Source organism: Gigantopelta aegis, chromosome 4 (genome assembly GCF_016097555.1).
Source record: "Gigantopelta aegis isolate Gae_Host chromosome 4, Gae_host_genome, whole genome shotgun sequence".
Taxonomy (NCBI): Eukaryota; Metazoa; Mollusca; class Gastropoda; order Neomphalida; family Peltospiridae; genus Gigantopelta; species Gigantopelta aegis.
The window spans coordinates 35,519,118-35,534,222 of record NC_054702.1 but is presented as its reverse complement, the minus strand read 5'-3'; the positions used below and the strand labels follow the sequence as shown (position 1 = coordinate 35,534,222).

The window sequence follows — 15,105 nt, the reverse complement described above, 5'->3', positions numbered from 1 at the left end:
ATGTGCTGTCTTATCCCTTCCTGCTTTTTACTTTGAGTAGTCTTTGTGGCAGCTGTGGTTTTTCCACTCTCATTCTAGAACAAATGTTACAAATATTCTTCCTTGTTTTTTTATTAAACGTTTTTTTTTGGTATTTATTTTACATGTTACTGTTAGATTCACTGGCCAAAAACCTGTACACCTTTTTGCAAGTGTATCAGTATGTATGATTAACATTTCTCTTGCCATACTTCAGACAGGTGTCGGTGATCCGCTTTGTAACCAAGGAAACGGTGGAGGAGGCGATGCACAGGTGTGCGATGGAGAAGCTGAAGCTGGAGAAGGACGTCACCACCAAGGATGATGGTCAGTAGATTGCAGTGTTATAGTTCTTGTCTGGGGTGTAGTGAGTTGTAGGATCAAACCCTCTTAGTGCAGGGTTATGTGTACTACTCACCACCAAGGATGATGGTCAATACAAAATTGCAGTGTTATAGTTCTTGTCTGGGGTGTAGCGAGTTGTAGGATCAAACCCTCTGAGTGCAGGGTTATGTGTACTACTCACCACCAAGGATGATGGCAGTAGATTGCAGTGTTCTTGTCTTAGGTGCAGTGAGTTGTAGGATCAAACCCTCTTAGTGCAGGGTTATGTGTACCACTCACCACCAAGGATGATGGTCAGTAGATTGCAGTGTTCTTGTCTGAGGTGTAGTGAGTTGTAGGATCAAACCCTCTGAGTGCAGGGTTATGTGTACTACTCACCACCAAGGATGATGGTCAGTAGATTGCAGTGTTCTTGTCTTAGGTGTAGTGAGTTGTAGGATCAAACCCTCTTAGAGCAGGGTTATGTGTACCACTCACCACCAAGAATGATGGTCAGTAGATTGCAGTGTTCTTGTCTGAGGTGTAGTGAGTTTTAGGATCAAACCCTCTTAGTGCAGGGTTATATGTACCACTCACCACCAAGGATGATGGTCAGTAGATAGCAGTGTTCTTGTCTGAGGTGTAGTGAGTTGTAGGATCAAACCCTCTGAGTGCAGGGTTATGTGTACTACTCACCACCAAGGACGATGATCAGTAGATTGCAGTGTTATTGTTCTTGTCTGAGGTGTAGTGAGTTGTAGGATCAAACCCTCTTGAGTGCAGGGTTATGTGTACTACTCACCACCAAGGACGATAGTCAGTAGATTGCAGTGTTATTGTTCTTGTGTGGGGTGTAGTGAGTTGTAGGTGACATTGTGAGGTTCAGTGGGTTGCAGGATCAATCACCCATGATAGACTCAGGTTTAATCTCCATCCCAACCAGTGATATCAAAGGTCATGGTATGTACTGTTCTGACTATGAGAAAGTGCATATAAATGATCCTTGCTGGTGTTTTCGGTAAGAGTAGCCCATATGGCAGCATTGGGCTTCCACCCTTTCGCTCTATGATCAATTGTTAATATAATTGTTAAGACACCAAATAGCCATAGTTTAAATTTTGCTAAACAAATATTTCTATCTTTTTTTATTTATTTCCATAGTCACCTTGTTGTTTTGCTTGTGTATGAATGTTTCACAAGGTGTGTTGTTGTTTTCTTTCCAGTTAATGATGCCGAAACCCCCAGTGATGTTCTAACATTGTTAAAAGAGGCGTTTGGCAAGATCAAAACAAATGCGACACAATCTTGATGAAAGTTTTTGTTTAGAAAAACAAACTCTGAAGTGTCTGGTGATCTGTGTCGTGACTACTTGTGTAAAACTTGGTCACGGTCGTGTCAAGGACAGATCAACTTCGTAAAGATTTAATGTGATGGGTTGAAGGAGGAAATCGAAGGATTACATAGCAGTGCCTACAGTCTTGGGAGATTTCAAGTGATCTTGTAATGAACTGAATATTTGACACACTACCGAGTGCAAACCTCTGGGAATTGCACGGACAATTATTTTGTTCACCCATTGCTCGTACAAGTTGAGGATGCATCTATAAAAGAGAAAACACCTAAAGTTTTCTCCAGTTTTGCCTAACCCATTTTCCATTCACATATTAAGTTTAGGACAGCATTGAAATAGGTTACATTAAAAAAAAAAAAAAAAAAGGGTTACTAAAATATATATTTTGTCATAACGTATAAATGGTTTTGACAAATTATTCAATTCTCAGAGATTCAAAGTGTCACAAAGTGGCCAACATGTACATTTTGCTGTTGGGAATGTGCAACAAACACACTGTTATATTCCAGGGCTTCTAGATTATGGTAGCCCCACTCCCATGGCTAGTGATATTCAATGTCGGGCTAGTAAATAACTACTATTGCCATGCCCGACAGCTAGTGAAAAAAAAAGAAAAAGGTAAAACATTGCAGTCTATTTTGTAAATATTAATATCCTGCCCCCACCCCAACCCCACAATGTTAGTGTTTTTAAGTTCTATCTCTATCTTTAGGCGACATATCTGATTATTACTATTATTTAGTAAAATTGTATTAAATTAAAGTAAAGTAGGGCTAGTGCATTTTTAATCGTGGCTAGTAAATTTTTAAAATAACTGATCCCATGGCTAGTGGATTTTATAAAAATTCTAGAAGCCCTGGAATTATTCTGATCAAACTGAAACACTCGAATGTGTCAGACTTGTTTTTTTGACTTGTGTTGTATGTCAAGTACTATTTATCTGATATAATGTGTTATTTTTCTGTGTGAATTGCACGTATAATTGTTCGATTACAGGCATGGGGAACAAACTGTTAGTTTAATCAAACTGATCATTCCTGTGAAATTGATGTAGATTAGTGCACGCACGTATCAGTTTTGCGTGCTGTAATTTAAAAAAAAATTGAAACCGGAATCAAAGTGCTACATGCTGAAAGAATAGCAGACATGTTTTTAAATGTGGTTAACTGTGGTAATTGTCTCGCCTTGGCAAAGTCAAAAGGCAAGATATATGTATTATTTCTACATCGACTTTTGAGTTTGAGTTCAGTTTCAGTGTTAGTTAGATTTTTATGTTTCGCTCATTTTCTTACAAGCTGAAAGTTCCAGACCATTAAAACATTGTTTAGTGTTGTAGAGGTGGATCTAGCGGTCCCAGGAGCCTGCCCACCCTAAATTTGGCAACAGTTATATGTTTATTATATATTAATTTTCATTTTTTTTATAATCCCCTTCCAAACCTCCCCCAAAGTTCCCTTGGCATTCCACCTCATATCATTGGGGGCCCCCTCTAAATGGATTTTCTGAATCCGCCACTGAGTTACATGTATATATGTGCATCACAATGCATGTTCAGCAATTTACAGTTCCAGCCAATGCACCACTACTGGTATACCAAAGGCTGTGGTATGTACTATCCTGTCTGTGAAATGGTGCATATAAAAGATGACTTGCTACTAATATAAAACTGTTTTGGGTTCCTTTTAAGACTGTCAGCATTACCAAATGTTTGACATCCAATAGCCGATGCTGAATAAATTAATGTGTTGTAGTGGTGTCGTTAAGCAAAACAAGCTTAAACTTTAACTCTGTGCATATTGGCGAGGTTCGTAGTATGAAATCCATGACTTTATTAACTAACTTTTCTCTTTCTCTTTCTTTTTTTATTTATTTTTTATTTTTTTACCTCTGCGCTGACTATTGTCAGCAGAGCTTATCTGATGCCAATTTTTCGGATGGCTATTTGTCAGTCCATCCGTCAACTTTTCCTTTCAAGTCAATCTTGTTTTACAATTTTGATTGAATTGTGCTGAAACTTGGCACAGTGATCCTCTGGGACACCCTGCACAAACTAATAGAGAGATATTTAGAAAATTGTGAATTTTTATTAAATGTTTTATCAATTTAAATTGGAAATTTGAAAGTCTATCTTCTAGAGTTTTGATTGAATTGTTCTAAAACTAGGTATTATTCTCTGGGGCAGTCTTCACACACGAATAGTAGAGAAAGGTTTTGGGAATTTTGAATTTGTGAATTTTTATTAAATTAAAAAATTTTAAATAGAAAGTTAACATTAAAGATTTAAAAGTCTATCTTCTAGCGTTTTGATCAGATAGTTCTGAATCTTGGTATAAGTATTCTGAGGGGAAGACTGCACAAACTAATAGAGAGATATTGTGGAAGTGTATTATTTTAGAATTTTTGTTAAATTAAAAGAAAATTAGATGTAAATAGAAATTTAACTTCGTAATTTAAAATTCTTATCTTCTAGAGTTTTTATACAATAGTTCTGAAACTTGGTACTTTGATTCTCTGGGGCAGTCTTCATGAACTAGTAGATATATATTTTGGAATTTTTATTTTATTTTATTAAATTAAAAAAAAAAAAATTATTGTAAATTTTTCCAGGGGAAGTTTTTACAAACTAATAGAGAGATATTTTGGAAATCCTGAATAATTTAAAAAAAAAAAAAATTTAAATGGAAATTTAATATTGAAATTTTAAAAGTCTATCTTTTCTAGAGCTTTGATTGAATAGATCAAAAATTTGTTTCTGTGATTCTGTGGGGGTAGTCTTCTCAAACTAATGGAGAGATACTTTGGAGGTTTTCAATTTTTATTACATTTTTAAAGTTTAACATTTGGTGGTATTTACAAATTAATTATCTACTACTGACAAAATTGAATATTAAATAGCGGGGCCCTGTGAGCTGATATGTCTCTTGTGGGTTTTTTTTATTTATTAGAACTCTGTTACTGTATTTTTGTAAGTATAATATCAGTATGGATGTTATTCCTCTTCCCCCATCCCCATATTTTTCATAAGTTAATGTTTTGAACCATTTGTGATCTTAACTGGCTGATAAATTAAACCTGTGTCTGGTACACTAATGAATGGATAATAAGTAAGTTTGTCCAGGTTTGTTGACTTTTCATTGATCACAGGATTTTTAGCAAAGTTTTAAATTTTAATTGTAAATTGTGTACTCTAAGTTATTTATAATACACATATCCAGTTTGTTAAATCCGCTGACCCTAGTTATTAGGCAGTGTGGAATATTTTTCAGTATTTACGTCTGTTTTAAGTGTTAAACTATACATGAATTACCAATGATTCATTAATCAGTTTGCTATAATGGTAGTGTTAAACCAAACTTTAACTTTATACATTACTAACCGGCCTTGGTGGCGCAGTGGTTAAGCCATCCGACTACAGGTTGGTAGGTACAGGGTGCACACCCAGTACTGGCTCCAACCCCTCCAACCAAGAGTGAGTTCTTAAGTGCTCAGTGGGTAGGTGTAAGGCCACTACACCCTGTTCTCTCTCACTACCACTAACCAACTAACAACTAACCCACTGTCCTGGACAGATAGCTGAGGTGTGTGCCCAGGACAGCGTGCTTGAACCTTAATTGGATATAAACACGAAAATAAGTTGAATTGAAATATACATTACTTACAACATTTTGCTTCAGTTATGAATGATTGTAAATCCAATGTATTTCTGATCATGTTGATGTTTCTAGCTCAAAATTATTTGTATGTGAAACAAAAAGGTACAGGTACACGCTCTTCCAAAAGTGGGGGAAAACAATTGTAATTAACATTGATACTGTTTAAACATGTGTAACTTATTATGATGTAAGTATACAAATCATGTACATGTATGTAAGCTACTTCTTTCTGTAAAAATGCTAACATTTCTGTGTGTGGCTATGTAAGTATTTTATGTCTGGATATGTAAATGTTTTATGTCTGGATATGTAAATGTTTTATGTCTGGATATGTAAATGTTTTATGTCTGGATATGTAAATGTTTCAGTCGAAAAACGCAGGGCTCAATATAGGAAGTAAAATATGTCCTGTTATTTAAAAAAAAAAATAAATAATAATAATAATATATTAAATTAGTTTGACTATCTTAAAACTCCCAACATTTCATTTAAAAACTTTAAACCTTCCTCAGGGGAATAAAATAACAAACCAATTAAAATGTGTACTGCTGAGAAAAAAAATAGGCCAGCTGAAAATAATACAGCCTGGGTTGATGGGAGGGATTTTGTACAGTGTGTGAAAATTTCGGACCTAAATTATTTTGATAAAAAATATATAATTAACGAGCTTAATAACAGATAACTGTTCATACAGTCAGTATTTAGAAAAATGACCTGCAATCTAAATAGTAGATAAGATAACTGTTCATACAGTCGGTATTTTGAAAAATGGCCAGCAATTTTTTAAGTTGGTTTAGCCGGTGAATTTCTATTTTGCCTACTAGGTGTGAAAATTAACAGCTTTTCACTGCTATTTCGAGTTCTTGGTACATGTATGTAAACATTTCTGTCTTTGGAAATGTAAACAGTTTGGTCTGTGGTTGTGTAAACATTTTTGTCTGTGTGTACTATATGTAAACATTTTGTTAACATTTCTTTTAATCATTGCATGTTTATACTGCCTTCATTGTACCTGGACCTGGTGCTTATAAAACTTTTAGAGTCTGAGACACTAATGTCATGACAACGCCATACAAACTGCATGCGTGTCACGTTGTTAGACATTCAGTCTGGACACTAAAAGTTTTATAAGCAGGGGCTCTGAAATCCAAAGGTATTTCCTAGAATATGTCACTTGTTTGAAACGAAGATTCATTATGATCTTAATGATGTTTACTAGAGCTTCTGGATGCAATCCAGCATGTTGGGCAAGACCATTTGTGTTGCAGGACCACCACTGTTCATGAAATAAAAAATATTTTATGATGGGTTTGTTTGGACTTTTAATTTTGACTTAAATATTTGGGGCCCCATCTGTGGGCCCATTGAGCTATTTTTCGTTGCACGACAACTGGTATATCAAAGGCTGTGCTATGTTCTATTTTTCGTTGCACGACAACTGGTATATCAAAGGCTGTGCTATGTTCTATTTTTCGTTGCACGACAACTGGTATATCAAAGGCTGTGCTATGTTCTATTTTTCGTTGCACGACAACTGGTATATCAAAGGCTGTGCTATGTTCTATTTTTCGTTGCACGACAACTGGTGTATCAAAGGCTGTGCTATGTTCTATTTTTCGTTGCACGACAACTGGTGTATCAAAGGCTGTGCTATGTTCTATTTTTCGTTGCACGACAACTGGTATATCAAAGGCTGTGCTATGTTCTATTTTTCGTTGCACGACAACTGGTATATCAAAGGCTGTGCTATGTTCTATTTTTCGTTGCACGACAACTGGTATATCAAAGGCTGTGCTATGTTCTATTTTTCGTTGCACGACAACTGGTATATCAAAGGCTGTGCTATGTTCTATTTTTCGTTGCACGACAACTGGTATATCAAAGGCTGTGCTATGTTCTATTTTTCGTTGCACGACAACTGGTGTATCAAAGGCTGTGCTATGTTCTATTTTTCGTTGCACGACAACTGGTGTATCAAAGGCTGTGCTATGTTCTATTTTTCGTTGCACGACAACTGGTATATCAAAGGCTGTGCTATGTTCTATTTTTCGTTGCACGACAACTGGTATATCAAAGGCTGTGCTATGTTCTATTTTTCGTTGCACGACAACTGGTATATCAAAGGCTGTGCTATGTTCTATTTTTCGTTGCACGACAACTGGTATATCAAAGGCTGTGCTATGTTCTATTTTTCGTTGCACGACAACTGGTATATCAAAGGCTGTGCTATGTTCTATTTTTCGTTGCACGACAACTGGTATATCAAAGGCTGTGCTATGTTCTATTTTTCGTTGCACGACAACTGGTATATCAAAGGCTGTGCTATGTTCTATTTTTCGTTGCACGACAACTGGTATATCAAAGGCTGTGCTATGTTCTATCCTGTTTTGTTGGATGATGCATATAAAAGATCCCATGCTATTAATGGAAAAATGTAGGTTTCCACTCTTAGACTATATGTGAAAATTATCAAATGTTTGACATCCAATTGCCGATTATTAATTAATCATTGTGCTCTAGTGGTGTCGTTAAAACAAACAAAATAAATATTTGGCCCACAAAACCCACTACACGCATCATGGGGTCATTGTATGTACACTTTCATATTGGCAGGACAGCACAAAACCAAGGGTTTTTTGGTATACCATATGTGGAGCACAGAAATGTGTTCTACAAACTACACCTTACGAAAACACTACCACTAGGGACAATATGTCAAGTGGGTAGGGCTGTGAACTTTAAACGGACCCTATTTAGAGATATGATAGGCCAAACATTTAATTAGTGAAACATTGATTCAATGTAGATAATTAAAAGATAATAAATAAATAAGTAAACAACATTGATGACATACTAACTAGAAATAACAGCCTACCTGTCTCAACTTCCTCCACGGGTGCAATCTCTGTGTACTTCCCTGCACCCACCTGGCATCCTCGTCCTCCGCCGCTAATAAAGCTGGTCTGACCCACGGTACTAAATGATGACCGCCGGTAGTACTGGAGTATAGTTACTTAGTAGGTGGTTACAAGTAACTCTTTAACAATGCCAGAAGTAACTACTGAAGGCTCTCCGAAGTGGTCAGACTAAGCCCACATCTAAAGGGGGAGGGGGGGGGGGGGGGGAATCAAAGGAGTAAAAAGAAAGAGGCAGTGGTATAAAGAAAGAAATAAGTTTTCGACAATTTTGTTTGTTTTCTTTAACGACACCACTGGGAAGGAAGGAAGGAAGGAAATGTTTTATCTAACGACACTCTCAACACATTTCATTTACAGTTATATGGCGTCAGATATATGGTTAAGGACCACACAGATATTGAGAGAGGAAAACCGCTGTCGCCACTTCATGGGCTACTCTTTCCGATTAGCAGCAAGGGATCTTTCATATGCACCATCCCACAGTCAGGGTAGTACATACCACGGCCTTTGATATACCTAATAGGCCCATCGACGGAGATCGATCCCAAACCGACCGCGCATCAAGCGAGCGCTTTACCACTGGGCTACGTCCCGCCCCTTATTTGAGAAATGTTTGACAAAGTCACTAGACCTGTGTATAAGTAATATGCATGTAGTTGATCATTTCCACTAGCCCAGATAAACAATTCACTAGCCAGGATTTGTTGAATCGCTGTTTAACATAAATACAGTATATGTATACTATAATTATTTTTTAAATATGTATACCGTATTTCAACTTTACAAAAATGATGTATATTACCTGAACAGTTACGTTTATTGCCTTTCCACTTGTGATCAACAAGCTTTTTTTCTTTCTTTTCGTTTTGCTCTAGCCTGATTTCAACTCCGGTTAAACCGAATAAATTATAATTCGACATAAAGCAGTCGATCTCCCAGTTACTGTCGAGCCGCAAAACTAAAAAATCGAACCTTACTGAATGCATGCAGTACTATGACCATATATGAATGTGCTGACACATTGGGTTACTTCCTAAATAACAATGCCAGAGCCGGTTTAATCTGTCAATATATAAGCATTGGCAGCATATAATATAATAAACTAAACTTTAACACTGGTTTTCACCGTATTCGTGAAATTGAGTACGATATGGAGCCATATCTAAATAATTTTATATTAAAAAACAAACAAAAAACAACAACAAACAAACAAAAACAAAAACAAAAAACAACCAAGGTACTACTATTCAGTATATAACTACTACAAACATAGGCGTACGGGCTCCCAGTTTTGTAGGTGGGGTGGGGATAGGGGTTAGACTGGCTTTTGCCCGAATTAAACGGAAATGCCCGAATGTGGATAACAACATTTATTCATATTATCATTACTACCAAACAGCTGTATAGGGTTGCAAGCCAATCACTACGCATTTTTACATGGATTAGGACCTACACTTAATTTTGAAGGTTGAATGATGAAAATACATTATAAAAAGGTCTCGGGTTAGCATACTCCGACTTAATCATGTGCGCCCTGCAATAAGGTTAGCACATTTTCCCCGAATATCTATAATGTTTGCCCGAATTTGAGGTTTTGCTCATGAGCGTACGAGACGGAGGGCCAACTGAGATCGAGACCCTCCACCACCCCACCCCCATGTCTCTTTGCTTCCGCCTGCCTGTGGATACATGTTTTGCATTACATTTCACCGTTTGTTTTACCCTCTAACCGGATGTGACTCCTCGTTTTCACCGGCGAATACATTCGCGTATACGTGTGTGTATTTCTATACGCCATATGTATACGTATTGCATATACGTTGTTTTGTTTTTTAAAACCACATTATGTGCAAATAAAAATAAAGTAATTATGTACGTTAAATAATAAAATCAAGGACGCCATTTTATTATGTACAAAAAATATGGCTCGTGGAGAGCGAAGACGAGTTTGATGAGGTGCTAATGATGGAAGGAAGGAATGTTTTATTTAACGACACACTCAACACATTTTATTTACGGTTGTATGTGTCGGTCATGGTTAAGGACCGCTCAAATAATGAGATAGGAAACGTACTGTCGCCACTTCATGGGCTACTCTTTTCGATTAGCAGCAAGGGATATTTTATATGCACCAGCTCATAGACAGGATAGCACATACCACGGCCTTTGATGTACCAGTCGTGGTGCACTGGCTGGAACCAGAAATAGCCCAATGGGTTCACTGACGGGGATCGATCCAAAACCGACCGTGCATCAAGCGAGCGCTTTACCACTAGGATTCGTACCGCCCAAGGTGCTAATGAAAAAAGAAAGAAATATTTTATTTAACGACGCACTCAACACATTTTATTTACGGTTATATGGCGTCAGACATATGGTTAAGGACCACACAGATTTTGAGAGGAAACCCGCTGTCGCCACTACATGGGCTACTCTTTCCGATTAGCAGCAAGGGATATTTTATTTGGGCTTCCCACAGGTAGGATAGCACAAACCATGGCCTTTGTTGAACTAGTTATGGATCACTGGTCGGTGCAAGTGGTTTACATCTACCCACTGAGCCTTGCGGAGCACTCACTCAGGGTTTGGAGTCAGTATCTGGATTACAAATCCCATGCCTCGACTGGGATCCGAACCCAGTACCTACCAGCCTGTATACCGATGACCTAACCACGACGCCACCGAGGCCGGTAAGGTGCTATTGATGTCAATGGTCTGTAACAGCTTGCTTTAGACAGAACACCATAATTAATTTTAACACTCCTGTCATATTACAGATAAATTCACATTCATTATATATATAATACAAAAAAAACCCCGTAAACTACTGACAAAACCAGACGGCACTCCTGGAGCTTTTGACACTATGATATAATGTATAAATGCAGGGCCGTTACCAAGATATGATTTCGTGGCGTACTCCTCAATGATCTTCAAACAGGTTTTCTGTAATTTGAGAATACGCTGGCCTATTGGAACCTGGCAGCCAGGGACGCCTCATACATGTTTAAATTTAGTTTGTTTTGTTTAACGACACCACCAGAGCACGTTGATTTATGAATCATCAGCTATTGGATGTAAAACGTTTTGTAATTCTGGCAGTCTTACTAGAGGAAACCATTAGTAGCAAGGGGTCTTTTATATGCACCAACCCACAGACAGGATAGCACATACCACAGCCTTTGATATACCAGTCGTGAAGCACTGGCTGGAACGAGATATAACCTAATGAGTTCACCGACGGAGATCGATCCCCCAGACCGACCGCGCATCAACCGAGCATTGTACCACGAGACTACGTCCCGCCCCAGCTGTCTTTGTGGAACATAACTAGTTTGGGGGGTGGGGGGATGGGGGGGGGGGGGGGGGGGGGATTTAGCTCAGTCGGTTGAGTGCTCGTTTGAGATGCTTGCGTCGCAGGATGCATTCAGCTGAGTGGATGTTTTCTCGTTCCGGCCAGTCCACCACAATTGGACAAAGGCCGTGGTATGTGTTTTCCTGTCAGTGGGAAAGTGCATATAAAAGACCCCTTTCTGCATTGGGAAAAAATGTAGCGGGTTTCCTCTGATGGCTACCAGTCGAAATTACCAAATATTTGACATCCAATAACCGATGATTAATTAGTCAATGTGCTCCAGTGGTGTCGTTAAACAAAAGAAACAAACAAACAACAAAACTAGTTTATAAATAAGTTTCTACTTGTGGTTTGTTAGCCGATGTCATCAATGTGTGTCTAACATTACACTCTGCAATGGATCGCATAATGAATTGCTCTCTATGGACTCGGTCCCCCACCCCCTCCCCGGTCCACACCAGTCCCCACGACTGATACACCAACAGCCGTGGTTTGTATTGTCCGGACTATGGGAAAGTGCATATAAAAGAATCATTGCTGCTTAATCAGTTGGAGCACACAACATTGCGTAAACGGATTTCCTCTCTTCTCTTTCCCTTCGTGCTGGGGTGTCGTTAAACATTCATTCATTCATTCATTCATTCATTCATTCGTTCATTCTCTTTCCCTCTACCAAATGTTAAAAATCATACTACGTTAGACACCGAATGACCGTAGTTTATAAATGTACCGAGGTGTTCTTAAACCAATTGTGATACTTTAAAATCTCCACATTTTATACGCTAACCCGACTACTTATCCCCCTTGGAGTTGTACAGGTTCCACGGACAAAGGAAATGTGAAGTTTGAACTTTTATTATAAATGTTTTGCTTGAAATGTCGGATGCTCTTTTAAAACGTGGAACCCTCTCCTTAGAACAATCCTGCATTTGCATTTGAAGTCGAAAGTGTCAACAACAGCTTGTCTTAACAGGATGTGCATAATAATTAATTGTTTATAGATTTACGCAATATTTATTGATAACAACAGATACCATTTTTAACACGTCAAAGCAGAGTAATAGAAACTGTATAACTGCTGTCACAAATGCAGTATAAAGTCGCCGATGTCATCACAGGTTATATCATTATTTGTTACGAGGATCCAGCCATTACAAAAAGGTAAGATCTGAACTTATACTTAAAGGTGCAAACTCTAATTTCAACTCGTAAAAATAGACACTAAGTTTAGTTAATCCACAAACCTGTAACACACTTGGATAAAGTTACAACGGATTAAAAGAAGAGTCTGTGACGTTAAAACAGGGAAATATCCTTAACAAATAAACTAGAACTTGAATCAATAAACGCTACTTCTCGGACCTACGTGCGTTTTAAAAAAAAAAATGATAAATGCATTTTGTGGTATTAGAAAAAACAGGATGACCAGAAACACTTCGGTTCTACGGAAATGGATAATCTAAACAATAAAATATATAAGTAATGTTTGATTTCAGTGATCATAAACGGCTCTAATAGTAAACAATATGCTGCAGTGTTTAACAACTAGGGTTTGTCCCTTTAATATCGTTAAAGTAATTTTTAGGCGATCTATTCGTTTCAGTTCATTTTACCTTGGTTTTCGCGATTATAACTACGCTGGCTGTCCTTAAAGCAAACATCTCAGATATATCTGGGTTGTCTCTCCAGGACAGGCTAACTGGCTAGTTATTACCGGCCTCGGTGGTGTTGTGCCATCGAATATAAGGCTGGTAGGTACAGAGTTCGCAGCCCGGTACCGGCTCCCATCCAGAGCGAGTCGTAATGACTCGATGGGTAGGTGTAAAAGACCACTACACACTCTTCTCTCTCACTAACCACTAATAACGTAACTCACTGTCCCGGACAGACAGCCCAGATAGCTGAGGTGTGTGTGTGTGTGTGTGTGTGTGTGTGTGTGTGTGTGTGTGTGTACCCAGGACAGCGTGCTTGAACCTTAATTAGATATAAGCACGAACATAAGTTGAAATGAAATGGCTAGTTATTACTGCTAAGTTAGAAAGAAGTTGGTCACCTTATCCCTCTCTACTGAGCCTGCGAACTCAGTACCTACCAGGTTTAACTGAGCAGAAGGTAACGTTTTAAGCACGGCCAGTGCATTTTCAACGCCACTGGCCCCATGGCGATTTAAAACAATGTTCTAGAACCCCTGCATAATTATTGGTACCTCAAAGGCTGTAGTATGTGCTGTCCTGACTCGGGGACGTGCAGTATAAATTAAAGGCTCTCTTGGTGCTATTAGGTAGGATTAGGTGGCGATTAGATAACAACAGCAGTTTCTTCGTCTCGCTCTTTTGACCAAATGTCATAATTTATGTTTACAGAATGGGTATCGTTAAACAAGCATTCCTTTCATTTCTCTTTCTGCAGATGCGCTTTACATGCCTGCTAGTGTTTATGGTGGTGTCTGCAGTGATCCACGAGTCACACTCCAGGTTATATTACTATCGGAGGAGAGCAGTTGATATGATATTGAAACTTGCAGCTCAAAGGTTTATTGCAAGGAAACAAGCACAAGCTGCAATGTTGGGAGGAAAGCGAGGTATACAGTGTTAGGGTTTTTTTTGTGTGTTTTTTTGCGTTGATTTTGCTGACTAATAATTTAATTTCAGATATCTGGAAGTATCTGACTGAGTTGTCAAGAATTAGTGTTGTTTGAGTTGTAAACAATTAGTGTTGTTTGGGTTGTAAACAATGAGTGGTGTTTGAGTTGGTTTCGTTGACTGTGGATTTCAGATATCATATCTGAGAGAATCAGGACCCGTGCTAATAAAACTTTTAGTCCAGACTTTATCTTTACTAACGTCACACGCATACAATTTGTATGGCATTGTCATGCCACTAGTGTGTCAATTTCTACTAGAGCTTCGAGTCTAGACTCTAAAAGGTTTATAACCACCAGACCTGGTTGAGTTGTAATGAAAAAGTGCTGATCGAGTTGTGACGAACTGTCTTGTTTGTAGTGGTTTCGCTGGTTAAGTTGTAAAGAATATGTGTTGATTGAGTTGTACAGAATAAGTGTTGACTGAGTTGTACAGAATAAGTGTTGATTGAGTTATACAGAATAAGTGTTGATTGAGTTGTACAGAATAAGTTTCGACTGAGTTGTACAGAATAAGTGTCGACTGAGTTGTACAGAATAAGTGTCGACTGAGTTGTACAGAATAAGTGTTGATTGAGTTGTACAGAATAAGTGTTGACTGAGTTGTACAGAATAAGTGTTGATTGAGTTGTACAGAATAAGTGTTGATTGAGTTGTACAGAATAAGTTTCGACTGAGTTGTACAGAATAAGTGTCGACTGAGTTGTACAGAATAAGTGTCGACTGAGTTGTACAGAATAAGTGTTGATTGAGTTGTACAGAATAAGTGTTGACTGAGCTGTCGACTGAGTTGTACAGAATAAGTGCCGACTGAGTTGTACAGAATAAGTGTCGACTGAGTTGTA

The 15,105-nt window shown here is 38.1% G+C and overlaps 1 protein-coding gene and 1 long non-coding RNA gene across 2 annotated transcripts in view; both read left to right on the top strand.

Annotated features, from left to right (window-relative positions):
• LOC121372036 (SWI/SNF-related matrix-associated actin-dependent regulator of chromatin subfamily A containing DEAD/H box 1-like) overlaps positions 1-2,324 on the top strand; it is a 34,891-nt gene extending 32,567 nt beyond the window's left edge. The window contains exons 20-21 of the mRNA XM_041498279.1: positions 236-345; positions 1,566-2,324. Coding sequence (XP_041354213.1) covers positions 236-345; positions 1,566-1,651 — 196 coding nt within the window. The 3' untranslated portion in view covers positions 1,652-2,324. The remainder of the gene's footprint in view (positions 1-235; positions 346-1,565) is intronic.
• Positions 2,325-12,630: 10,306 nt separating this feature from the next.
• LOC121370474 overlaps positions 12,631-15,105 on the top strand; it is a 5,456-nt gene continuing 2,981 nt past the window's right edge. Inside the window, exons 1-2 of the long non-coding RNA XR_005957688.1 lie at positions 12,631-12,780; positions 14,029-14,200. This is a non-coding gene — a long non-coding RNA (uncharacterized LOC121370474). The remainder of the gene's footprint in view (positions 12,781-14,028; positions 14,201-15,105) is intronic.